This window comes from Amblyomma mixtum, chromosome 1 (assembly GCF_055824585.1).
Source record: "Amblyomma mixtum isolate Tamu chromosome 1, ASM5582458v1, whole genome shotgun sequence".
In the NCBI taxonomy this organism is placed as follows: domain Eukaryota; kingdom Metazoa; phylum Arthropoda; class Arachnida; order Ixodida; family Ixodidae; genus Amblyomma; species Amblyomma mixtum.
In genome coordinates, this window is record NC_143012.1 from 6,077,186 (window position 1) to 6,105,043 (window position 27,858).

Below are 27,858 nucleotides of genomic sequence, written 5' to 3' on the forward strand. Positions count from 1 at the left end.
TTGACCAAAGGTGCTGCTGCCTTGGCCCAAATGCTTTGCTAACTTTGCAGAACTGCTGCCAGAAGTCACAATAGAGAAAGAAAGCACAATGCATGATAATAAAAAGGTATATCCTTCTTTTAATATGATGAGCCTATCTGAGCACGCTGGCAGAACATGCCCCAGCATAAAAAGGTAAAAATAAAAGCACCGGTAAAAAATCTTGCAGGCTTCCGCACATACAGGCAGTGAACGCCTTTGCAAGGACACATCTTGTTGCATGGTCCTTGATGTGTCTTCATTGCACAGCCGCTGACGACGGGAGCCATGACGGCCAATGGCGTAGCGAAAAACGAAACTTGAGTAGACATTCTCGGCACCATAGAACAAATGGGCACTGCACAGGTTTGATGAAATACAGAACAAACACTGCATTTCTCGTGTTGCATTCACTGCAGTTGTAAGGGCTATTTTAAAAATGTATTTGCATTAAAACAGGTGCCGTGCAGCAATCGGGCAGTGGCAGGAAGAGTAGTTGGCATGGCAGCCTGCATTATGCGATGTACAGTAATGTGATCCTTGTACTGCGTGCAACGTGCTAAGTGGACTTTCCTAGTCTTATTCAACATCACAGCTAAAACACTTTAGCAGCAATGATCAACCCAGGTTACGATTTACAGTTTCGGTACGTGGGGTATAACGTCCCAAAGATGCAAATGGGCTAAGAGTTATGCTGCAGTGGAGGATTCTGGATTAATTTTGACCACCTGGTGTTCTTTAATGTGCATTGACATCGCACAGCACATGGATGTTTTTGAATTTCTTCTCCGCTGAAATGTGACCATCGTGACTGGGCAAACAGATCTGACTATCTGATCACTGAGGCTTTCTGGTAGTGTAAAAACTAAAAGGCCTTACCTTCCAGTACGATGCTGATGGTATGCATTGTGAACAACTATCTATCTCCCTGGTTGCAAGGCACAGAAAAATCGGAAACAGGCTGAGAAATATGGAATGTGAGTGAAGAATGAAGTAATGCCACTATAAGTTCTGAAATGGATTGGGTGCAAAGATCTTTCGCTCTTCTGATGGAATCGATGCGATAGAATGAGCTCAGCTTTCTGCTTCACTGAAACGGTATGGACTTTGGTAGAAGTAGGAATGCAATAAACGGAGGCAAGAATACCATCGTTCGGACTGAAAGGAAAGAGTTTAGCTCTTAGCACATTTATCGCCTTCATGACATGCTTTAAGTATATATGGGAATGTGAAAGAAGGATGATGAGAAATCAAAATGCAGAATCACTCGGTGGTTCTTACAATGGTTACACAATATAGTCATATTAAAAAGGTAACCGTTCACAAAATGAGATTGCATAAGAAACGTAAAATGGATAAGGCAAAAGCGCCTGTTTTGTGTCCTAGAATGGTAACACAAAAGAATAAGCACAAACGACCCAACACATTGGGGAACTCTGCTCATCAACAGCGAAATGAAAGCCTAGTGAGAACACTTTCTTAGCAAGGAAATAAAAGGAGCTCATTAATCATGGTCCCTGATATTCAATCACATCACCCTGATTCCTTGCACGCAGATCCTTGCAACGATCTTGGTTGGCTGACAGAAGACTGGCCGATTATGTCTAAAAAAACATGCATCATGAAAAAGTTACATGGACGGGTTGCTGCTACCTAAGGCGCATTCTGATGCCCTCATGTCTGCGTGATCTTACTCACTGTGGTTTTTTTGTAAAGGCATGTCAGTCCAATTTTCCATAATGCTTATGCCTGCATTATGTCTGAGAACAAGGGTGCATAGCATACGGGCAGGAGTGGCAGCTGACACTTCACAACATGTCACTAGGGGATCCCCTGCAGGAAAGATTCTATAGAAGTGTTTGTTCAATATTTCATCAAACATGGGTGCCCTGAAGTGCCCTTCTTGAGATTCATAACAATGCTGTGGCCGGTGCGGAAATGCTCTCCACCATTCCGTCCCGGAGCTGCCAGGTCACTGGGCACCACAGTGGATGGACTCTGCTGACTTGTCATGCCTCGTCAGCTAATGGGTTGAATTTGTCATAGACGTATCCCGGATGGTAGGTAAACTGGAGGGCACCCTGCAAAAATGAGTTTGTGCTTTCTGCAGGGTAGCAAACTGCACAACATTAGGTGTGCTAATTGACACTTGTTCGAAAATCGCTACATGACACTGATTACGACTTGAGTGGATCAATTAACTGATCACAAATAAAGCACAAATTTATGTCTCATGACAGTGATGAGCATGTGCTGCAAAAATGGTACAGTAAATAAATGCCATTTGAGTTAAGCGAGCAAGCTGCAACAGCGTGGTAATGTACAGAGTAGGTACACTCTGGAGCTTACTTTACAACTAGAGCGATACTCCAGGCTTAGAAGGTATGCTAAACGGACACAATTAAAAATTCCATCCAGATTATGCAATTTTGAACGTGCAGACAAGCCTCGGAGAATTGTGTGCAAGAATTATCTTCATGCCACTGCAGTTGCATGCGAAAAAGGCTGGTGCTGGCAGCATCCGCATTTCATTCTTTGGCTTTTTCTATCTAAAAAGAATTACCTCTCTACAATTATGCTTTCTCATTAATGCGTTTCACCAGCACAAAAGTTGCATGTGTTGTATCATCTGGCAACCGTTGCAACCCACGGACCTGTTCTTTCATCAGCCACCTTCTTGAACGCACAAAGTTGAACCAATCAAGGAGAAGTTGATGCCCTCGTTGACTTTTCTTCTTCACCCTCTTGCAAGAGACGCCAACATAAACTAAAGTCCAGACGGACATCTAATAGCTGTGCTGTAAAAGCTATCTTTCCAGTTAAAGTAGCCTGTCATTAGAATGCATTATCAATAGATACTGTCCAGCCCATTTGTCCTCAGTGTCGTTTCGAGATTCTAGCATTTCGGCACAACCTGCTCTACCCTCACCAGATAACATGGATAAAAACTCATTCGTGCAGCAATTCGATTGGGCTAGAAGAGAGTGCAACACTGGTGAGCTTGCTCCCTTACCGGTTGCAATGCCTGAAGGGAGCAGTGTAGCTCCTGGAATGTGGGTCGGTCCCTGGCCTGATGGTGCCAGCACTGCTGCATGAGCCGATACCTGCAGGAGGAGGATTGAGAGGTCGGCACTTACGTGTGCACACACACACACACACTATACACGGTATGCCACACATAAAAGCAACACCTAAACCAGTGTGCAAGCTCTGAATGTAGCTTGCATTGACTGTGAAACCATAGCAGAATCACTCCTGTGCGAAATAAATCATTGTAGAACTAGGTACTTCTCCCGCTCCTCGCACGTAGCCTTGAAAAGTCCAGACCACTCATCACCACATGACACTATCACTTTAAAATTTGGCTATTCCCACCTCAAACAATTGGCAAGTACACTCTTTTACATGTAACAGTTTGTTGTAAATTGTGTCATCACTGATAAATCCCTTCACAATTTTTGGCAAGTGTAACATGTATTTCTTGATTGCACCTATTTTGATCATTTCAACTGTCCTGATTTTTTCTACTAATACGCATTATAGTAACATATACTGTATAAACGCACGTGGCCACACTTGTGTACGGACCGCGCCCTGTTTTCCTAAAGGAAATGTTAAAGAAAAAAAATATCCTTGTGAGGGCCGCACCCAGGAGCAGCCTTTGTGCACACGAGAGCTTACAGGTCCCACCCACAAATGGCGTGGTGGCACGGGTCATCATCATTAGACAAATTTAGCAACCGAAGAGGTACTAGCGGACACGTACGCCCGCTTTATGTATGGAAGCTGTGCATGTGCAGTGGCAAGCGCATGGCCATGTAGGACCACTGCACACGTGCAACAGGCGTACGTAAACCCGGCATACGTCTCCGGTATGCTAAATCTCTCTATCATCAACTTTATTCTTCCTCCGCTATGCACATCGGCTTCAGTATGACCAGCTCCCGCTCTTTGTGGTTGTCAACTGCATGTGCATTGTGGCTTTCGTGTGCTGTTGGCTTTTTTTCTTTTTTCATGAACGATGGGCAAGTGCCTTAACAGCTACACGGCTGGCTTTAGATTGAAAGTCACAGAGTTTAAATAACTGATAATAACTAGAAAAAAGAATAAAAGTTTATTATTAGGTGTTAGCTGCTCTACTTGGTCTACGAAAACAGCTGAAACATAACAGTTACTGTCGCTTGAAAGCCAGTTAATTTAGGTTGTTCCCTCAATGAATGATATGCCCTACACATGCATGCATCAGCTGTGAAGACTTACAGGGCGATTGACGCTCCCCGTGGCCTTGGCAGTCGCAAGCCCTGCATCACACGGTTGGGTACCTCCGAGGTTGCCAGATCCACGTAGGGACTTCCACCTGCAATGGCAATGTTCCAACTCAAGACAAATCCAGAGAGCGCTCTGTTCCAGCACTCTTCTATAAACACTATATGGTTTCAGAGAAGTGCTCCCATCTGGTCTAAAAGTGCCAGCACACAGTGAGCCTCTTTGATTATCCACCTCTGGCTACCTGTGGGCTGCCCGCGAGTTGCCAGAATGCGGAGCTAGGCGCTTGCTTTTCTTGGGTTGCTCCGCGCATTTCCGATGGCTGCCCAGAATGCATTCGTTTTTCACTGGCAGGGCAGTTTCAGGCTGCCTGTGGGCAACCAGACTCACCAGGATAATTTTGTGCTGGCAACGTTCGGACAACTAGCACACAACGGAGAGGTTGCAAGGAAGTAGAGAGCACGCACGGCCATTTTTATATAAACTAGAAGGACCACGGTTGATCTTGCAAAGTTTTGTTCGATCTCTAGCACTACGCAGGAGCTCTCTTCGACTAGACCATGGTGCATATTGTGTATCGCCTGCAATGATGCCTTTTGCAATGGTTCTAGCTGTTTGTTTATTTATTTTGCATGCATGTGTGTGTGTGATTGTATCTAGATTGTCTCGCTACCTTGCCAGCTTAAATGCTTGCTTAGTATCACGATTGCGTAGTCCGGATTCACAAAATATTTCGGCTGTTAATTCTGTGGGCCCAGCTATTACGATGGTGTTCGAGGCCTTTCTCGAGAATGGTCAAAGATTCCAGCTCTGAGTAAGCGCTCATACGCGCATGCACACTGAACGTGTTTAGCAAGTTGTTGGTTTAGCACGAAACGAGCGCGTAGCCTTTCTTGTTTTCTGTGCAATGGAAAAGTGGACATGATTTGAGAAGTTACTGATTGAAACATGTCCTTTATTGGAAGTCCTCAAGTGCGCATTGTTCGAGGCATTTTTGCAGGTATATGTGGCCACACAGTTGTCACAGCAGCTGAGGCGGGGGTGCCAATTCAGTTCTCACCAACTGCTGTAAAGCTTGGTGCTCGGGCCTTCTGCCACAAATGCTTAAAATACTGTATAAACTCATGTAAGGGTCGCACTTTCTTTTTTTGATTCAGGTGTGAATTTTCTCAATTATCTAGCTCGAAATGGGGTGCGGCCCTTGCATGAGATTATACTGTACCTGAGAAGTACCGTATGTATACATAACCTTGCATTTGATTCATTAAAAGGAAAAATCTCCCACCACAGATCATCACCATCATGTCTGCATGCACATGCAGTATGAGAGATGCCGACTCTCGAGGCCAGAAAATAGCGCCTTTCATTCAAGTGCTCGTTTTCTACAGCACAATGATAGCATACAGATGCAATGCGCAGCTAAATTTGTACAGTACATGTGCTTCGCCTATAAAAATGTTCAACCAGCTAACATGTGTGTTTGTCGAGATTATGCGTGCATTTTTTGCTGGCAGCAATAGCTGGTGGGCAATGGACTACAGGTGAGCGGAATATATCCTGATTCTTTTCCACTTACAGCTCATGGGAAGCAGTTCACGAGTGTAGAAATAGTAACGACCAAAAAAGAGTCAACATATGCAGGGTTGACCATCTACGGTCAAACTTACTGCACAGTTAACAAACGCGATAATCTGAGAATATTGAGCGCTGTTTGATGAGCAATGCATGCACAGTTTTTCCCTCCGATGTGCTGTCAGATGAAAGACAGAATGCGACTGCTTGTCGCATGCTTTTGCGGATTTTTCGAAGCTTACATTCACATTTCATGACAGCACCCAGCACACGGAAGGCCACTCGCTCGCATTGTTGTCGCTGTTTGTTCTGCACTCTGTGGCCGCCCTCAATAACTTAACATCATTTCTTTCATTTGCAAGCACCCTATTTCTGCAGTAAGCGTGTGTAGCAACGAGACACAGCAGAACGCAATGCAGCGGAGAACATTTGCCTTCAGTGATGCAGGGCAACCTTGCTGTCATGAATTCCGGCCGGCTGGTTCCGGTGGCCGCCAGCCCATGTGACCATAATGCGCCTTCCTGTCAGAAGCGAATTTTCTGGCAGCTAGCGGGCTGCCCGCGCTCGGCAGGCCGAAGAGGCCCAGTGATGCTTTGGAGTGCCAGTACATAACGATGCTTTAGAAGCGCCAGTTCACAACAACGTTTTCTCAACAGTCTGGAAGTGCCACTTCACAACAGTGTTTAGAAATGCCAGTTTACAATGATGATAAAAGGTGAATGTCTGCTCACCTAGCGTGAAAGTCTCCCACATGAGTACTGCGAAGGACCACCTGCAAAAAAAGAAAAGAAGACGGCACTAATGCAATGCTGTGTGCTAATGCATGCCAGCTATAGAGAGTGCAGTGCTTCTCTGAACTTACACATCACTCTTCTCCGTGTGGGTGCCCGTCCGCAGTGCTTCAGGGGCCAGCCAGCGGCTGAAGTCTAGCTTCTGCAAAGGCAGAATGCTATACTGCAGTTGTTGCTAACTAAGTGGCGGCTGCGATGATGCAAACCATTACCTTTCCTAGTGGGCTGTACCGTGCCAGACCAAAGTAGCTGATCTTGGGAATCAGTGGCTCAACCATGGTCACACTTCGAGTGGACAGCTGGCCATGCTGGACCTGCATACATTGTGCACGCAATCTTGAAGTGCCGCCGCGGTGGCTCAGTGGTTATAGTGCTCGGCTGCTGACCCGAAAGCTGCGGGTTCGATCCCGGCCGCGGCGGTTGAATTTCTTTGGAGGAGAAATTCTAGAGGCTCGTGTACTGTGCGATGTCAGTGCACGTTAAAGAACCCCAGGTGGTTGAAATTTCCGGAGCCCTCCACTACGGCGTCTCTCATAGCCTTAGTCGTTTTGGGACGTTAAACCCCATAAACCAACCAACCAACCAACCAATCTTGAAGTCTATTTTCACTATCCTAAGATATTTTTACCTTAAAACTCGTGTAGCTTGCCATCAGTGAGACAAGGATGAAGTAGTGAATATGCGTGCTAGGGTTTGGCAGATGCACATGGTCTTGTCATGGAAACTACACTGATACATTTCTCTTCCTAAACCAGAGAACTTTCAACATGTATTCTGTTCTAAAATATTCCGGTCCATGGCTAGAAGAGCAACGCCGAGCTGAAATTGGCTTAAAATTCTGAAAAGGGTCTTGGAGGATAATACACATATAGTGCAGTGGTTTTAAGCTAATACAGTTCTCAATGGGAATCATGGTGATGTGCGATGGGCTATCTTTGTAAAGAAGCTAACTGCTCTTAAATAATTGCTGGAGTCCTCACACATTCTAAACTGCATATCAAAAGAGAATGAAACTTGATCCACGTGTACAAGACCATGTGCATTTTTATGTCTGTACACACATGTGTGAGATGATTACAAGATTCATGCATAAGGGTCACATCACATTCACAATGAGCTGATGCTCTCATGGCAGTGCAATATGACACTGCATGTTCAACTATTAACGCAAAAAGTTTATCCATTTCCCACTTCATCCATTTACATTTCCTTCAAGCCTGATGGAACTCAGTGCAATAATAATTGAACAATTCTCTTTCTTGTGTTCAATAAAGCTGAGCATGCACTCTATCATTGCTGCCTGTTTATTAGATTTCGCTACTCTTTATACGAGGTCCACATCAGTACCTGTATACAGGTACTCCTTCCAAATATAATGAATACGTATTCTGCTAACCCCTTTTTTACAGTAATCAAAGTTGATTTGTTTCTTGATCCATTTGTTGGTTGATCCATCAATTAATCCATTTACTAATTTATCTATTCACTGATAAACCAATGCTAGTACTATGGCGGAGTTAATAAAAAAAGAATTGATTGTCGTACCCCTCTAGATGCCAGGTGGTGCATGCCTGCTGCCAGTGACACCAGCACGTCAACCAGGCGGTCCTCGGCGATGGCCGAGACTCTGCCTTCCGCTCCGTGGCGGCTGGTCAGCAAGAGTCCCCGTAGCGAACTCGCAGGTTGCTCCACAGCCAGTTGAAGCAGTTCTGTTGGCAACAAGACGAGGTTTGCATTTCAAACAAAGTTGCTCCTAAAACATCTCAAAAGATTGGCGAAATAAAAGGGAAAGAATTGCAATGGAGAGACAAGAAATGAATGGCGTGCACAGCACGTCAATGGAAATGTTCAAAAGCAATTGGGGGGACTGAACCTGGCCATGACAGCTGCATTTCAACAAGGGCAAAAAGCCAAAATGTTTATTGCACACCGAAATCTCAGTACACAAAACAACGACCTCTACACAACCGTTACACAAAGGTGTGTCTTATAGCCTGCCTGTACCCTAAGGCCATAAAATTCATGAATTTAGTTTATAAGACAAAAAGCAGAGAACAGGCTGGCCCACGAAGGTATTGTTTATTGCCAAGTGTATACCTTCAACATTTTTTAGAAAGGATAATTGCATTTCATATTATGACATCACACATGAGTGTGTGGCACTGTGAGGCTGTGTGCCCAGGGTAGCGTAATAGCGCCCATATTGCAGTCTTTTTTACTGCTACATTTTGCAAGACCTGCTGTCTGCCCTCAAGTTTTTCCATAATTTCTCTGAGGACGAGAGAAGAAACATTTTAACTACTGTGTCAAAACTGTCAGCACTCATGCCATTTTGCATTATGGAAGCAATACAGAAAGAAAAAATTGGAAGCGGAAGAGTGCAGAAAATGTTTTTTTAAAAAAATTACTGAACAAATATTAAAGTGGTGATGCTTTAGGTTCGCTAACTTGTCAGAACGACCTTAAGAACAGTAAAACCAGGCTGCTTCATTGTGCTGAGTCAGTCATTAGGCACGGCAGTATTTGAAATGCAGCTTTGAATTTAAGAAAGGAGCATTGTGCAATTTTCTCTTGAGAAGCCAGATTGAACATATCTTTTATGAAGGTGAAGGAAAAACGGCAAAAAAAAAAAAAACAGTGCACCACTGTATGTCTTCCCTTTGCCCTCCTCAAAAATGCATTCGAATTGCAGCAGTGGCGCCTAGTCGTTTGAGCATGGTTTAAGAATGGTTTGAGAATAGTTTGGGGATCAATCCACAGTGCCATTGGGTACCCACAAGTGATACGATGGAGGTGCTCAGCCCTTTCGGGATGAAAGGCTTGTTCAAAAGGGTCTTTGACAACTCCTCATGCAGACCAAACACATTACCCACGGTGCTCTTTGACCAACCTGTCCTTGTGTCATTAAAATCAAATCATTATCATCATCAAGAATTAACTCGAGCTATCTCACCAAGCAGACACTAAGCAACCAAACATGAAAGAAGCAATGCAACTAAACTTTCGGTTACAGGCCTAGCCTTTTAAATGAATAGCCACGTCTATAGAGGTAGTAGACAAACTCAGTTTTATTTGCGTCCCAGGGAGGTCAGAACACCACCGTGTCTGTCCCTTCAGAGGTGAGAGCTGGAAAGGTGCACGTACCGGGCTCATCTTCGCAGGCCCCCATGAATTGGACCACATTGGGATGGCTGCCAAGGCGAAGCATGCCCTCAATGTCGGCCAGCAGGCTCCTCCGCTCGTTATCTGGCAGCATCCACTCGGCTGCAGTCACATTGTGAGAACATCTGTGACATTGTACCTAGCAAGACACTAACCACAAGAAAAAAAAGGTCCCTCTCCCTGCTGTCCCTGCTCCTGGTGCACACTGCTCATCCCATCATCCTTGCCCCATCCTGTTCTGCACAGCTTTTGAACATGCATTGTTGCATTGATGCTACAAAAGCGAAAACTGCGAAGACTGCTGCATTTACTGTGGAATGATGCCAATGTCACTGGAGTGCAGTGTATTGTGTCAACTGCATTCACTCGCTTCTTAGATGTTCCCCTTGTGGCAACTCGTTTAATCCTTACGAAGTTTTCACGCAGGTTGGCTGCCCCAGTTGAAATTGAAATTGGTTTTTGAGGAAAGGAAATGGCGCAGTATCTGTCTCACATCTCAGTGGACACCTAAACCACGCTGTAAGGAAAGGGAGGAAGGTGGGAGTGAAAGAAGAAAGGGAGAAAGAGGTGCGGAGGTCTCCAGAACAATTTTGACCACCTGGGGATCTTTAATGTGCACTGTGCACTGACATCGCACAGCACACGGGCGCCTTTAGCATTTCGCCCCCCACCGAAAAGCGGCCGCCGCAGTCGGGTTCAAACCCGCTCCGATTGCCGTTTTTGCGCAAAGTTGACACAGCTTCAATGAGTGTGACTAAGCTTCAATGAACTAACTTTTTCATGTGATGGCCACGTGTTCAAAAAATACATGATTCTGAAAATGCTCATTGTGCCGTTAACCTGTTTTGTATGCCAGAAATACTCGAAATATTCACTCTGAAGTTATTCAAAGAATTTTTTCTTTAAATTCACTTTGAACCAAAAAACCACTATCCGTGCATGCCTAGTGAAAAGCCCTTCCACAAATTTCCTTTGCAAAGACTCTCAGGTTTCATGAGGGATGCATTCACAAATGCTGAGAAACCAATTTCAATCATTCAACTAATAATCATCATTTTGACATGTGTACTCTCAGCTGCAGTTGCCGATATCAGCAACTCCACGATGGCTGAAATTACTGGCAACATCCACAGCACCACGGCAACACTTGTGGCAAAATCGCTCATGACACAGCTGAAGCTCTAAGCATTGCAGCCATACCTGGGCACCGCTGTACGCTGACGGGCACCTTGCGGCCGCTCTCCGTGATGAGGTGTGCCGCCCGAACTGGCCCGAACCGGCCTTGGCCAAGCGTGGTGTCGGAGAGCAGGAGCCGCGAACGTGGCACCAGGGGGAGCATAGAGCGCAGCTGAGAGTAAAAAGCTCCCAGGTCGGCTCCCTCACCCAGCTGCAGTGAGCCGGCACTGAAGGGGGCAGCGTCATCCTACGGGGGCCAGAGATTTGCACCAGTAATTGGAAACAGACGCTGACAATGTGGCTGGCAATCTATGAGCAATTCAAAATAAGTAGTTCCATCGCATGTAACAACTATGTACTGTCCAAAGACAGCCAGGACAAAGATAGCAATGGGCCTCAGCTGTATTGCTATTGCCATGAATGTCTGTGCTCGATGTGGCTGACCTCAGACTGCTTTTTCCACTGCTCCAGTCTTTCCAGTTCTTTTATTAACTCCCACCACCCAATTTGGAGGGTTGGAATTTTCGCTGCATAATGTTGGCAGCTAGCTTAAAAAAATTCAAAATCTGAAAATCCCTCCTGCCCTTCGCTGGATAATAAGTCGCAGCTGACAAGGCTAAGTTTTGTCCTGAAAAAATTCGCTGATGCTCAATGCTATTCGTGTGGCAGAGTATGCGTTAGCATAGCATTGTTGCCCCCAGATGAGTAGCTGATGCCGCTGACCGGGTCAGACAGTGTGAGTGGGTGGCGTGATCTGGTCCATCAATCACCAAGTGACATGCCATGCCACCACTCCACTACCCCAACCCCTCGACTCTGACTGACAACCGCGGTTCCCTCTCACCACCCATCGCCTCCTGCCCTCTCTCTCCCACCTCTACCATTTTTCCTTTCTCTCATTCATCTACCCAGAAAGTGAAGAGGCGGACTTTGTATCCTTCCAACTGAGGCTTCATATGCCAATGTATGCCGGACACTTTTTGAGATAATGAGTGTTTTAATATGAGGCCTCTCGGAACTCCATGCTCAAAAACAAACCACGGCAGAGCCCCCCATGTTTCAGAACTGACCATGTCCAGGCTGGGATGAGAGCGCAGCATCATCTCCTCAGTGCGCCGCCTGCGCCGACTGTAGTAGCGTCGAGCGAACACGTAGGCCACGATGAATGCCAGCAGCAGGCAGGCACCCAGGGCCGTGGCTGCCGACAGCCAAGAGGACAGCACGTGCGACCTCTCGTCCGTTGGCGCGACTGCAAGCATATTACAAGTATTTCCATGTGAATATTTTGAATTTGCACCACCTTATCACCTTAGCTTAGAGGGACTCCGAGAACAACAGCATCCACTTTTCATCATCATCACAAGCCTGACTATGCCTACTGCAGGGAAAGGCCTTTCCCATGTCTCTCTAATTAACCCTGTCCCTCGCCAGGCCACCCTATCCCTGCAAGCTTCTTGATCTCATCCGCCCACCTAACTTTCTGCTGCCCCATGCTATGCTTCCCTTCTCTTGGAATCCACTCCATTATCCTTAAGGACCAGTGGTTATCTTGCCTTTGCATAACATGCCCTGCCCAAGCTCACTTCTTTCTCTTGATTTCGACTAGGGTGTCATTATACCGCGTTTGCTCCCTCACCCACTCCGTCCTCTTCCGATCTCTTAACGTTACACCTATCATTTTTCTTTCCATAGCTCGCTGTATTGTCCTTAACTTAAGCTGAAACCTCTTTGCTAGCCCCTATGTTTCTGCCCCATAGGTGAGTTCCGGTAAGATACAGCTGTTGTACACTTTTAGTTCTTCGTAAAAATCGCCTGTATGACTCTCTGTGGCCACACTGACATTTGTTTGGGAGCATATGGCAAATTTATTGCATAGAGAATTGGAATTAAAAATTGGGGCACGTTTTTTCCACCAGTCAGTTCAAACTCGTGACATCCAAAGCAAAAAAGGACTCCGTGGTCACAGTTTGGAAGTAAATGGTGGCATGGCCTAGCCTCACGGATCTACAACATCTACAATGATGTCGGGTCAGTTTTCTAGTGAAAGCAACTAGTGGCAGTGTCATCTAAATTCCATTGTTCGGCCTTCTCTATCTCACGAAAGCTCCATCTCCTGTGAAACTAGCGCCGTCATTGAAACATGGTAATTTATCGACATAGGCCTGTATCTTACACTTTGGCCTCGCTGTCCCTTTAAGGGGGATACGGCTTTAAAATAACAAAAATCTAAAAAAAAAAATGGATTTTAGAAAATACAAGATTTCGCACCTACATATAAGGTCTTTAAAATTATATCCTGAAATATTTTCCCAGAAAACAGCTGAGATGTCACCTAAAAAAATGTTTCTGTGATCGGAGGCAGCACGAAACTTACTGAGATCTACATTAAAATGCCAGTTTTCTTGCAAGTGTTTTTTGACTTGACTTCCCTGCTTGCAGAAAGCATAACATAACAAGGGCTTCATGGATTTGCATGCTGTTTGTTGCACTGTGCTCTTTGATAAATTTTTGATGTAGTGATGCTCCTATATTTCTGAATCATGATGATAATCTGACATGTCGATAATGAGTGCATAATGCAAGTATGAATATAACAATCCGTGCAGAAAAAAATTGGGCTGCTAAAGATATTTGCAGAATGTCACTACATCAACCATTTTTCGGTAAAACTTGAGAATGACTGCAGACTCCTACCTTCTTTTGTTGTCATGCCACGGTTTCTGTGCGTTTCGTAGAGCAATGAAGCTTATAAAAATTTATGGCGTCAAAACGACTTAAGATATTTCAGTGAAATTTTGTATTTGAGCATTCAGTGGACATTCCAACAAGCATGGCAAATTTCATTGCTCTATGTGAAAAAAATAAAAAATTCACTTCCAAAACTCACGTTCCTCTCTTTAAGTCAAGCATCTCGTGGCACTAAGCAACTCCTACCCTTCATCAGCCAGCTTTACTTTGAAAAAAGAGGTACAGAATCCATGTGATCAATTCCACGTGATCAATGCTATAGCAATAATGTCGTGAGACACAGAATTCTGGCAGAAGGACCAACAACGAAACACAGCCAGCAAGTTTGTCACTCAACCCTAATGGTGCCAATGGTGCCAATATCATACATGTGCATTACAGTAAGGAAGAATGGCTGGTACGCCATTCTGCATATTGTATTAATGCCACAAATATCGTATAAACCCGTGGGGTGTGACCCATGTATGGGTCACACCCCGTTTTGGACCAGATAATTGAGAAAAAATATGACTATACTTTTCTTTTTTATTCCTTTATGGGCTGCATCTTCAAAATTCACTCCAGAATTAAGAAAAAATGTGGCCCTTAAATGAGTTTATACGGCAGTTTTTGCTAGCCCGATAATTGTATGCATGCTATTGCTGATCACACTTTTGCTGGATACGAGAGGTTGATGAAGCATGTGAAGAACGGTGCAACGTGCTTACCAGGTGGTGGCTGAATGCGCTCTGTGCTTGGCCCTTCCACTGAGTAGGCATACTTGGTTATCTGCAACGTGAAGGATAGCTTCAGCACAAGGCTATGCTTAGCTATCAAGAAAACAACACATACAGAGAGAGAATGGCAGCCAAGCAAAAATGACTGCCCTCACCACTTAAAAAAAACAACGAGAAAGAAACTTTACTCCATGTCGCAGTCTGTTTTGCAAACAGCCATACAGACTAGGATGATGAAGTCCTTTGCAAAAGTAGAAGAGATCACAATCTTCCCAAAAGCTGAAATCTTTAATTTCTATGTGATTCTTGTAACACTCTTGCTTTGAAGGGATAACAGTGAGAGATCAATGTTGTACGTTCTGCAGATTAACTTGACATTGAAAGATGCCATTCTAGCCCCGAATTATGAATAAAAATTGCTGTTTTAATGCGAAAGCATTATATGGCTCACTGGGTACAAAACCCAGCGTCGGCATTGACCAGCAGCAGTGATCCCAAAAATCCCCCGTGATGTCAACGTGGCGTCAGAAAAATAAAATTTCTTCCGAAAGGTGCAGGGAATTGAACTTTCAGATTGCGAGGTGAGCACGCAACCCATGTCTACAAAACTGCACAGCTTCTTGGTGAACGAAGGTGATCCTAGTACGTGCATTGCCTTACGACTGTATGCAATGAGTATGCATGTCATTAGAGAGAAAATTTTTTTTTTATATAGAATGGAAAAAAAAAATAAATAAGAATGCTTTTGCAATCAAAGCATGTAAATAGTTTAAGTGCCCTCTGTAATTTTATCTTTGGTCTCTTTCAAAACTTATCAAGATCACATGGCAGCATACACCACTCAGCCATTTTTACCACCTTCACTCCCGGCTGTCAACATCTTGGCCACAGCATTCACTGCAAGGAAGTCTATTCGCATAAATTTGAACAACTACAGTGCCTATTAAAAATGAAAATGAAACGACACAAACTTGGTGGAGGGGGGGCTTCCTTAACCAAATTCTTAAGGAATTACAGTAGCATTTAGGATGCCCGCCATGGTGTCTACAAGAAGTGTTTAATGTCCTTCTTGCGATTTTCCCACGAAAATTTCGGTTGAAACCAGTTCCATTCCCCTTATATGGTATGTATGAGTCATCCTTCGAGAATGTTTTAGTACCTTTAAATGAATTAGCATATTGGATTACACTAATCCAGCCCACTAGTCCACATGAGTCCACCTTAATATATGTACTGAGGTGGACCTACATCCAAAATATGGGGGTCCTTTTGAATTTTTAGGGGTAGGCCAACTTCAAAAAATTGGGAGTCCTCAGATTTTCAAGTGGTACCCTGTGATTGGTCCACTGGTGGTCACATGGTGCTGATGACATCATGACCCTTTCAATCACATTCATAGATCCCTAGGAGTCCTCATATCACTCCTGGCACAGTGGTGCTGCGATTAAGCGATGCACAACTGCCATGCAATGGTAGGCGCTGCCCCTGGTGGTGTTTGTGAGAATCAGGCTGCTCTTCTCGAGCTCCCATAAGGCTCACGTGCAGAGTCAAAGTGGGCAAGTGGCAACTGCATTGAATTCGGCAACTATGGGCAGTTTGCTCACAATCCCATGGGCAGGTTCTGACTAAGACACAAGGTCCCGTGACCTCTCTCAACCAATCAGAAAATTTCATGACAGAGAAGCCGCAAATTTTTTGCGAGACGACAACCTAAGTGCTATCGCATTAAAAGTAAAACAGGAAAGGAGTCCATGACAATTGAAGTACAAACATTTGCACTCACTCCATTCAGCGAGCTAGCAACGCCCTGGATTGGGAGGTAGTCCTCACTGGGTGACAGCGGAACATTGACGAACCCGCCATAAGTGCCGCCATCACCAATCAAGAAGGTCCGGTTGCCCCAGTTGGGCCCCAGTTCAGCTGCCACGTAGAAGGGTGTCCCAGCCTCGGTAGCTTCTCGATGCCCCGCCAGCCGCTCTTCACTGAATGCCATCAGGCTATTCCGTTCAAATGCTACAATGCGGTAACCCCTGCGAGGAACATTGTGATTCGTAATAAGGGAGTAATTACTCATTGACATCCACCCAAGCGCAGCCATACGGCCACAAAGGAAAGCCATACAGCTTTCTCAGAAACTTCACAGTTAAAGAAAAATTCGTCCTGGTCCGGGGTTCGAACCCGGGACCACCGCTACACCGGAGCAGTCGCTCTACCAATTGAGCTAATCGGGACGGCAAGCTTATGGTAGGGCGAGGGCGAATTGATCAATAACTCGAAGTGGGAACAGTGTTGACCAAATATTTAATTACTCCCTTACTCCCTTAATATGTAATTACTCCCTTATTACAAATCTACTCCACCTTGGGGGATTCCCCTAAATATTTGGTCAACATTGCGATTCGTTTACAGTTTCTTCCCTCCATGCAGCGATTGATCGGATAGAGTTTACATGATCATAAGTACAAGCAAATGATGTGTCCAACTATAACTGTCAATACACGTCAGCTCCGGCTTTCTTTTGATTTCCATTTTTTACATGAGAAACACTCTCAAAGTGTAAATCCACTGGCTATCATACAGAGTGAGAAGCCCATCCCATGCCACTCATCTGCAGCAAAAACGCAACAGATAGCTAAAGTCATAAAGATGCTGAATGAAAAAAAATTATGGAGCTCCTCAGTGAAATTTAAGACATTCTGCAACGATAGCCCCAGTTTTGCAGTCAGACAAGAATTCAGCCCAAGATTATCACTGCGGATAGTGTAACCCATTTACACACTATTTTTCCTACTTTACCATTTTGGATCTGGTACGCAAAGGTTTAGAGCAGCCCCAGTTTATCAGGCACTACTGAATTTCAGCTTTAACTATCACGCTGCTGCATTACAAAGCTTGCAGATATGCCAGGTAGCTACAGTGTGGAAGGGGACAGTCAGCTTGCAACTAGAAAAAGTTTTTCCACTTCTACACCAAAGTAGAAAATGTGCCATGGGTATTATCCACCTAGAGGAAAGCTAGTCACAATAAGACAAGAAGTGTGCTTCACACTGACACTTATCAAGAATTCAATGGCTGAATGCAGATAAAGTGTTCGCTACCATATTGGGGCTACTCGTACGTGCAGAAATACCAACACATATGACAGTGAACTTACGTGATCGGGCCGTTGGAACTTGTCCCAGGTGACAAATGCACAATCATCTTAGTCCCATTGCGTGCGATAACTTTTAGAGTTGGTGGTGTGTCTGGCTCTGAAACATGTGTGAATTGTAGATCAGCACTGTCATTCAGCTAACTTAAGGCAACAAAACAGCATCCTAGTTAATTGCTTTCTGGCAACTAAGCCAAGGGTAAAAAAATTCCATATACACTAATGACCAGCCAATCCCTCCGATAGCAGCAGGAGGGAAGCCATTAGGAGCATTGTATCATCGTCATGACAATGGTATCTGGCACAAAAAGAGAAAACTTCACCCCCGAATGGTGCTCGAACCACTGCTGGCAAATACATCAGCCTCATCTCTTGGCACCTCAGACAATTTGGCTACTGCTGCTGCTTATCGCATTATGTGTGAGTGCAGGAATCATTAAGTTTAAGTGTCAGCTCTCTTACAGTCTGCTGAAGTAGTTGAAATTTCATTTCATTTTATTACCTTAAAGACCCCTCGCGGGGTATTACATAAGGGGTGGGATTAGCAGAAAAGGTACAAGACAAATGCTATTTGTCTTGAAACTAAATGGCAGAGTTTCCTACCAGTGACTAAACTACAGGGTAACTGTTTGCTTTGTGAATTTGGTCAAGGAACACAAATGAGTTTTTTTAAGTAACACAATGTTCACCCACCCATCCAGCCTGAAGTGCAGTACTCAACAGTGAAGACTGTAACTTTAGTAGTACTCATAAAACAATCAGAGTCATCCTGCACACATTAATAAGGGTCAAGAATGAGTACCTTTGCAGTTTGCAGCATTTTCGTTCAATGTACTAACTGCAACTTACAGAATGCTGTTTTTAACTCTAGCCTTACTGCACCCATTGAGTATCGTTTTCCCGCTAAAGATGACTTCGCGCATCGATTTCGGAGACTTCTGCGTTACTTACGGGCAAGCTGCGTCATCTGGCTTGTAATTAGACAAATAAAATTTTGTTTTTGAAGTGGTTCTTTCTGTTTTTTTCAGCAAGGCATCATTTTTCGGACATGCTCCGAAAACGCGGCAGCCTCCGCATTTGCGAAGCACGCTCTAAAACGTCGCAAATCTCAGGACTATGCTTTGACTATGATTGATATTATCGATGACCCAAGCAACAGCAAGCCTGAAGATACTGCCTTTTCGTTGGGATTCAGTTATGACATTGGCGACGACAAAAACCAGCCCTCCCAACTATAGGGTTTCTATTTATTGTTTTGTAGCAAGAATACTATTCAAGAAGTAAGTTTCATTTTTTCACAGACAGTGGCCAAAGGAACAACAACAAACATTTTTCATATTTCAGGACAATCTTAACATTTTTTTTGTATTTAGATACAAGCGTATACAAGCGTTTCTTAACAAGTTTTGTACAATTTTTACCAAAAATCTTGTTTTCGACAAATGAAATTTTCTGCTGCAACATGAAATGCGTTATTGAATCTGATATGCCTATAAAGTACATTTATTTAGCTTTGACTTCGTACATTACATTCAATTTTAAATGCAATACTTCTCACAGAAAAGCCGCTGTGGTGGCTCAGTGGTTATGACGCTTGGCTACTGACCTGAAAGACACAGGTTCGATTCCGGCCGTGGCGTTCGAATTTTGATGGAGGCGAAATTCTAGAGGCTCGTGTAATGTGTGATGTCAGTGCATGCTAAAGAACCCCAGGTGGTAAAAATTTACGGAGCCCTCCACTGTGGTGTTAAACCTCCATAAACCAAACCAAACTTTTTACAGAAAAAAAAAGACATAAAAAACTACAAACAAACGGCCATTTTCTGCATGGTAAGGAAAGAGTTAAGCATGCCATTTAATTGATAGAAAGACAAAGCCCGCTCTAAAAATATTTTTGACAAGGCCAAACTCGCATGGACACACTCGTACCATGCCTGTTCCACTACCGGTAGTTTCCCCACCTAAACCAGGTGGAACCTACCTCCCACCTCTGTCCAGGCCTGCAATGAGGTGGCCTCAGAAGGGCCATCTGCTGTGTCGGCCCACACGCTGATGTTGTACAGGGTGCCTGGGTGGAGCCCGAACAGCCCGGCCTGGAGGGCGCTCGTGTATTTCCACTCCTGGCTGGGACCCAGCCCAGGGCCGTAACTCTGAATGGGGCTGGCACGAACCTGCGACAGCACATGTTCACCGCTCACACCACAATACTACTGTTGCACCGTCACACAATTCACAATGTTTGGACAGGGCCAGAATGAAATGTGCAACAAGCAAGCACACTGTTTGTGTCATGTCTTTGCGGCTGTGATGGGGCACAACCAAAAGAAGTGCTTGAATCGTAAACTAGCTGTGACATCTTTTCATTGGTTAACAGCCAACATTAGGCTCCATGAACCTATGTACTGGATTCCGCAGAACCGTTTCTTAAGCGCCGAAATCCGTACATGCTTCAGGCCCCATTTTTCCTTCACCTACTTTATTTTGGAACTTATTGTACTCTTAATGCATGTAGTGGAATGTTTAACTATAAAACTGGTAATTTTTAATTGAATTTTGGCACTTTTTGGGGGGCCTATGCGTCTACACACATTTTGTTTATGTGTCTGTCCATGCAAGGCATGAAAGGACAGAAGCTAAAATTGGGGTTGCTCAGTCTAAATCGGGAAAAAAATGTAGAAACAAACAGGAAAAGCAAGTACAATAGTGCATGGGCGATACAGAACAAAGAGGAGAAACAGAATGAGCGATCTTGGACATATGTCAGAACCTTATTTTTCCTCCTTGGTCTGTACTGGCCATATGCATTGCTTTTCCAATGATCTGGTATTATATATGTTAGGAATGGCTCAGTGTGAACACATCAACTGTGCCACCTCTCCACAATAGCAAACAAGGAAATATGGAAAAATTTTGTTTCATATTGTATGCATTTCAGTGCAGCCCAGGTGAAAATATTTCCCAGCTCAACTGGTTTATGGAACAATTTCCAGTTGGTTCCAGTTGGAACCAAGTGGAACCCAGTTGGTTCCGACTGGAACAACTGGAAATTGTTCCATAAACCATTTGGGCTGGGAAAGATTTTCGCCAGGGAGGTGACCATTACCTTAAATGTCCCCTTCTACAAAACCTGAAGACCATGATGCAAGCTAGAGTTTTTGTCAAGCACTAATTAAATGAAGCAAAAGCAATGGTTTGTGATGATAAGCAGCTTTTTCTGTGTCCCAAGCTTGGAGTAAAGTGTAGTTCTCAATTTGGCTGAGAATATGCACACGGCCTTGGTAATACACCCTTTTTTCTTTTTTGCTGCAACAGAGGTCTTTTTTTAACTGTTTCGGGTGCCGCTGCCCATTTCCCTCCCAATTTTTTAAAATTCTGCCAGAATAGTCAGCCAGTTAGTTTTGCAAAACAAGACATCAACAAATATTTTTTGCAAGCATGCATGAAGCTTTATAATATAAGTCACAATGAATAGAAATTGCCACATAGGCATCGAAATTTGTCTCTTCAGTACTTGAGGGATGGAGGGTTTACATTTTTTTGAAGATGCCCATGATACTAGAAACACAGGAACAAATAATATGTGCGACAAAACCTGTCTAAAAAATTACGGAAACAGACATGCTACCATGTTAAATATTTCAAGAAACATATGCTGTGTTTGCTCTCTGGCATAAAAGCCCACCGTGTGCTACTTGGAGGAAGCTAAATTCATCAAGTTGAAAGAAATCCCTGCTTGCTGCAGCACATTTATACACTCTATGACAGCTTTTCTTTTTTTTTTTTTTTAAGATAAGATAAGAATTTATTGAGTACAAATCGGTTACATAAATTCAGTATACAGGCGAGGGTCCCAAAGTCAAGCGACTGTCACGGGACCCCCGGTAGATTAATACTAACTTGATTAAAAAACAAGCAGCATCACAGACAGGTACAATTAGCAGTAAGAACAATGGTATTTTAAATAAGTAACAATTATATAATGAGAATGAAATAGATTAGCAGGGCAAAAACAAACAGACAAGCAAAACCAGAATAACAACCCACTATAAATAATATTGAACAAAATACAGCGTTGTGAAAAGACATATAAAGAAACAATTGAGAATACAAGGATACAGTTGTCAAGAAACAAAAAAACAAAGTAGAAATTTCTAGCAAATAATTAAGTACAAGAATTTTCTAAAGGGAATAGAAGCAGTTCACTCCACATTTTGCTGCAAAAGAAAACTTTTTAAATACGATTTAAACATAGACAAAGACATAGGCGATTTTAAACTCGGGGGTAAATTATTCCACAGGGAAATGCATGAGAAATGAGAATGACGTTTTCCATAATTAGTAAAAACTTGGGGAAGCAAAAAATTTTTTTGAGCCGCAAATCTCGTAGGGTTACAATTTTTCAAAAAACATTTGTCGATAAATTCAAAAGAAAGTGCATTGTTCATTAATCTAAAAAACATGATGGCTAGGTTGTAATCAAATAAATTTCTAACGGATAAGATATTATATTGACGAAGCAAAGGGATAGCAGTAACAAGGTATGAACTGCGGGTAATGATACGAATAGCCTGATTTTGAATGTGCTGGATAGAGTGTAAATGACAGCTGTAAGTGTTCCCCCATACTACAATGCCGTAATTAATGTGAGCGTGAATAAAAGCAAAGTAAAGTGATAAAAGTGCTGATGATGGGAAAAAATGACGAGCCTTTAATAATGCATGAATTCCAAATGCAGTTTTTTTCTTCACATGGTCCAAATGATGATGAAATTTCAGTTGAGAATCGAGTTGAATACCAAGGAAAGTCACGTTGTCGCAAGGGGAAATAGAAGTATGACCAAGCGATAATGAAGGCAAGTGTGCTGTGATTTTTTGTTTTGTTCTAAAAAGCATAAACTTAGTTTTAAGTGAGAGTGCAGACAAAGCTGCAGAGCTGACACACCCTCTCTTCCTATGCAGCAAGTATAGTCCTTAGTTGCAATCAATAATTTGTTCTTAAAACATGGTGCATTTGGTAAAGCTCACTACTTCAACTACATTTCTAACATAACTGCGCATCTTCAACGCTGGTCACAGAGAAAACAGCTTCTTTGATCATGATCTGTTGTTTAGGCATGTCGAGTTACAAGAAGCGTCCAGAGATGGCGCCAACTGCACCAGCGACAAAGTAAGGCAGCAGTGCAAAGAGCAATGTGCAAGATAACCATTCCACTGTCTAACTATTGATGGAGCACAGTTACAGAAGCTCTGCCCCAGTACCTTTCTCTTCAGTGGCAAGAAAATTTTTTTTTGGGGAGTAGAACTAGCAGTGAAAACACAATATACACAATTGTGTACATAGTGCCAGAAAGGGTTAATTTATTTATTTATTCAAATACCTCTAAAGGCCCTCCAGCAGACGGTATTGCATACAGGGGGCAGAAAACACACTGTAATAACGAGTTGTGAGAATTATAAATGCAGGAAATATTGTGGAAATATCACACAGATCCTAAATATTTGAAGCAAGATCAAAGTTTGAACAAAAACAAAATAGAAAAAGTTAGAAGGAAGCACGAAAATTAAAACACCTTAAATTTAGAATACTAAAAGCAACGCAAAGGGGAAAAAAATTGGAAAACAAAATTGCAAAGATGACAAAGGTTTTAAAGGCAGCACAAAATAAAATAACTAGCCCCCAAAAAGTACATTGTAACAGTGTGCAGAAACATCACACTCTGATATTAGTAGGCAGCATTTGAAGAAATTTATCGGTGAGAACAGAAATATCTGATGGTAGGCTATTCCAGTCAACTAGGGTTCTGGGTATAAACTATTGTGCGTAAAGAGTTGGGTGACACACTAGGCGTTTGAGTCTGTACGGGTGACCTCGGCGATAGAAAATGACAGAGGGTGACTGAAAGAAATCACCATGCAAATGATTGCGATGATAAAGTTCATGAAAAAGTGATAGGAGCGCATATAGAAAACAGGAGTGGGAAATGGGATAGGGATGTGGCACAGGCAGTCCCATCCACAGCTAGATGACACTGGCAGGCTCACCGTGTACTGAGTGACACTGGTAGAGGCCACAGGCGTCCATTTTATGTCCAACGTCGTTTCTGTTGAGTTCTCGAGGCTGACGAGACGAGGGCCTTTGAGGCAAGTGTAGGCTGCGCAGGTTAATCTTCCTCATTTATTCATTCAACAAAAGAGTACAGCTGCGACACCAGTACTAACAATAGGTTCAATTTGAATGAGCCACATAAACACGTTGAGATTTAAACTGGGTGCTCAAAGACACAGGCCAAATGGCTATCCGAGTATGTAAGCCAATGAACGTTTGTGCCACAATAAACTCAGCCTCCTCAAGTGTACAACATATCTCAGTATTAGCACACATCAGCCAGCAATACACAATTAATACGTGGTTTAAGGTTTGCTAGTGCAAATATTAATGATAAATCTGTTTCAATCATATGTAGATAGCTAGAATGAGGTGACATTGTGGAATGTTGCACACTTTATACCAGTATTTTATGAGATATCTAAATCTACAGCGACCTGTTCTTAATGTACTTTTAATGTGGCAAAATTTGCATTTGCTAGAAGCCACAAATGTTTGCAAAATATATGAATGTTCAAAATTACAACCATTGTGAGTGGGAATCAAAAAGTGCTGTTTGCCTTCCCTCTGTGAAACCAGTACAGTGAACCTCTCAGTTCTCGAAACCTCAAAAATGCCGGTGGACCTCAAAGCATCCCAATCAGCAGCACTCAAGTTGAAAATAACTGCCTCATTGAAAAACAGTGCGTAAAAGCAGGACAAGAGAGACAACACACACAAATCAAAGCCCTGTGTGTGTTTTCTCTGTCTTGTCCTGTATCTACGTGTAGTTTTTCACTCACGTTTGCATGTCACAAACTAGCCCAACTCCAAACTTATCAATAACTGCCTGTCAAGAACTGTGCCTACACAGAAGTTTCACAGACAAGCACTCACCTGGAAGCCATGCAAGGAGAAGCCAAAGCCTGCCCCACTCCATGCTGGCAAGCTTCTCTAGGTAGCCAGGAACAAAGCTGTGCACGTGCAAATATGCAGTGCAATGTATTCTTAGGAATTCATGAAAACATGCACTTTGACATAGCTTTCATGCAGAGTGTAGCACCAGCTAGAAACCGCAGCACTCTACAAAGGCCACACTCCCTTCTAGAGACCTGTTTTAGTTTTCTCAGCTATTAAGAAGTACTGCCTGATTGGTTTCATGCATTTGTATGTTCAACACTGCAATGCAAGGAGTTGACAAGTGCTCTGAAGTAGGAAAATACATAAATGATGCAGAAACTTGTCAGATGCTGCTACTCACAACACGCGGTTGAATGTGAAGTACCACAACACATGCAGAAACACTAAAGAAGTCTAGCAATGAGACATTTTTCACTTTCAGAAGTTCATTACAATTATGAGTGCACCTTTTTAGTTTTCACTCAGGCCAGGTCAAAAGCATAGAAACAGCTACTGCTAATCAATGTTTTACCAACGCCCACAAGAAATACAACCCCAATCCCGCTGATAGGTGCTTCTCGCGATAAACTCAATATGACCTGTTGTAGGTTACCCTCTGCACGCTCTGGTAGCCACTGTCGGGGCCTCTTGAAAAGGCACAAAAAAGGGGTGGTGGCACTTATTGGAAAAGCAGAGGCTCAATTTCCAACATCCCCAGAAGGACAGTATGGTTCAGAGTCTGAAGGCATGAGTTTGAATGTCAAGGCTGTTTTTATGCGGAGATAAAAATTTGCAGAAGCTATGCAGGCAGATGAAACCACCCACGGTGAGAGATCATGGATGTGATAAGATGTTCAGAAACAATTTCGGACCCTGAAAAGTGCATTCTCTACTGCATTCCATCACTACACATGGGGTGCCAAGACCGAAAAACTGTAAGAAGCATCAGCATATCACTCAGGTGCACCATAATGGCATTTAAATATCAGCGTATAATTATTTTGACTTGCACTTGAGGAAATGCAGGTACCAGCCTATCTTTGATAGACCAGTCATTGTAGAAAAGAGTCTGTACCATATTAGCATGAGTTCAGTGATTTCATTGGCTAACTATGTGCATGTGAATTTCTGGACAAATCAGTACTTTGTGAGACTCGTAGAGATTAACCCATAAAATTTATTTTCGTGTCAGGCATTGTTGAAAATATTCAGTGCAGCAATGAATAAATGTCACACAGCACACATTGTGTAGGATTGTGTACACCAACAAAGTTGCAACATTCCTCAGTCTCAATACTTGGATGAAACAATAAAAAAAAGATAGAGAAAAGTAAAGTCGGTGAGAGGGTAGCTAACTGGCAGGCGGAGTTTTTATTTTTCACGTTTTACCATGTAGTTTTGCATGCTATGTATTGCTGCACTAGTTAGCAGGAAGGACAAACTACACAAAATAATCTTGCCGCAGTAAAAACAAGGCACCTAAAGAAGTATGCCAAATCAAATCCAGTCAAGTTAAGTCAAATCCAGAACAATCACTGTAGATTTTCAAGCATGTAACGGTCTCCTCAGCTACTTAGTGACACATGAAATCATGCATATGATATGCTACTCCCTTAATCAATGCCAAAACACGCCCGCTCATTGAAGAAGCATAAGCATAAGCTCTGGAGAAGTGCGGTTTCCGGTACTTCTTCACGCTTTACCAGCGACATGAATTTACCTCGAGACACGCAAGCCGATTAAAAAAAAAAAAATGCGACAGATTTCGTGCTTGTTCTCAGTTTCGGTTTGATCAGGGCCGCAGTGTACGCAACACATCGCCACGAAGCGAAAAATTGGTAGTATCACGGCGTTACCGCAAGCTTGGCGGGACGAAGTGTTATTGCACGCTGTAAAGAACGAATTGTAATGCCTGCCCGTCCGTCACGAAAATGAACGGTCGAACGATACGATGATACCGCAGGCCGCAGGTGTGCGTCGCGCCCATGTCGCGCCTCATCGATGCACGGCAGACAATTGCAAGACACCTGCAGTTTCGCCATCTTCAATTCCGGTTCAATGTTCTCTTTTTACACATGAAAAAAGACCCGTCAGCGACATTATAAAGGCAATCAAATGTGCACAAACTAACCTTAGTCGCGCGCACTTTTCGGCACCAATTAGTTTATACCACTGCGCACCTTAATGCACGCTTCGTGAGGTATCGGTAATACTGATCTTTTTTCTTTATTGTTTTATATGCTAATTATTAGATTAAAAAGGCGATGTTAGGAAAGTTCTCACGCTCTTCGCGTTGTTCCTTCTTCACAAAAGAGCACGGACTGTTTCTCATCGGCAAACTCGTAAAGGTGAAAACTAAAACAACTATGCTAAAACGATCGAGGTTGTAAATATGCGTTGTTTGCGGGAACGATCGGAAAGAGGCAATATCTACAACCACTACTTCTACAGAAAATCAGTCGCAACGACGTCCACAGCAACTTCAACTTGAGCAGTAACGTGCGTACGAACGAGGCGGGTCGGTCGAGAAGCACCGACTATGTTTTTGACTGACGTCGCCCTCTAGGAATCCGCGGAATCTGGGCGATCACGTTTCACAGTAGAAAGTCGACGCGTTGCGCCAGTACTCACTTCAATCAGCGAGTCCGGAAATCCATAGATCGCCGCCAAAACGATGTCAGCACAAAGCGATCGCCTCGGCACTCGCTCGATCCAGTCACGAGCGAAACAAAAGGGGGAAAGGCTTTCTTGCCGATCGCAGGAGGTCAAACGACAGGTGATCGCGCACGGCCCGACCAGCGAAACTTTGGAGGTGTCAGGTAACCGCGCGGGGGGATCAACTTCACATTGTGCCAGCCTTTGTCGGTTGGAGCTCAGCTGAAACTGGCACTTTGAAACGGCTCGGTTTCGCCGCCATGTTGCATGGGTGGCGTCCCGAGCTATACTACTCCGGCGTGTAATGCGCTTATTCATACAACCAGAAACAAAACCGGTCAGACAAGGCGCGAAACGCCTCTCTCCATTGCAAACAGGATGGAGAGGAGCGGGTAGGGTGCATGCCAGATTTCGGAGAAGGGCACCGGAAGCGAGCAGCTGGCGTGTCAATAAACCAAAAGAGTTTGAACTTGGTCCAAAAGACAGCTGCCTCGTCTCTCCGGCTCCGTGTCATACTGCAGTCGTACGGTGCGCTAATAGAAGTACTGCCATACTACACCACTCTTCAGTCGCACATAGAAACCCAAACATCATAGAAACCCAAGTAGGAAGAATCAAG

General features: G+C 43.6%; 1 protein-coding gene across 1 annotated transcript; it reads right to left on the minus strand.

The window, feature by feature from the left end:
- Positions 1 to 93: 93 nt before the first annotated feature.
- On the minus strand, positions 94 to 27,857 carry LOC149365339 (angiopoietin-1 receptor-like). The gene is made up of 17 exons (XM_089542068.1): positions 27,216 to 27,857; positions 24,582 to 24,658; positions 23,642 to 23,751; positions 19,582 to 19,771; positions 17,604 to 17,700; positions 16,233 to 16,479; positions 14,441 to 14,501; positions 12,056 to 12,234; positions 11,010 to 11,232; positions 9,792 to 9,911; positions 8,193 to 8,356; positions 6,860 to 6,961; positions 6,719 to 6,789; positions 6,588 to 6,628; positions 4,279 to 4,375; positions 3,032 to 3,122; positions 94 to 2,099 (listed from the first exon to the last, which is right to left on the minus strand). Exons 2-17 carry the CDS (start codon positions 24,622 to 24,624, stop codon positions 2,028 to 2,030), a joined length of 1,908 nt encoding a protein of 635 aa, XP_089398194.1. The 5' UTR covers positions 24,625 to 24,658; positions 27,216 to 27,857; the 3' UTR covers positions 94 to 2,027.
- Between the last annotated feature and the right edge of the window lies 1 nt (position 27,858).

Coding starts and splice junctions, on each gene's coding strand:
- LOC149365339 (XM_089542068.1), bottom strand. CDS start 24,624: ATGGAGTGGGGCAGGCTTTGGCTTCTCCTTGCATGGCTTCCAG. Junction 6,629..6,718: donor CACACGGAGAAGAGTGATGT/GTAAGTTCAGAG, acceptor CTTTTTTTGCAG/GTGGTCCTTCGCAGTACTCA. Junction 2,100..3,031: donor CCCTTCAGGCATTGCAACCG/GTAAGGGAGCAA, acceptor TCATTTTTGCAG/GGTGCCCTCCAGTTTACCTA.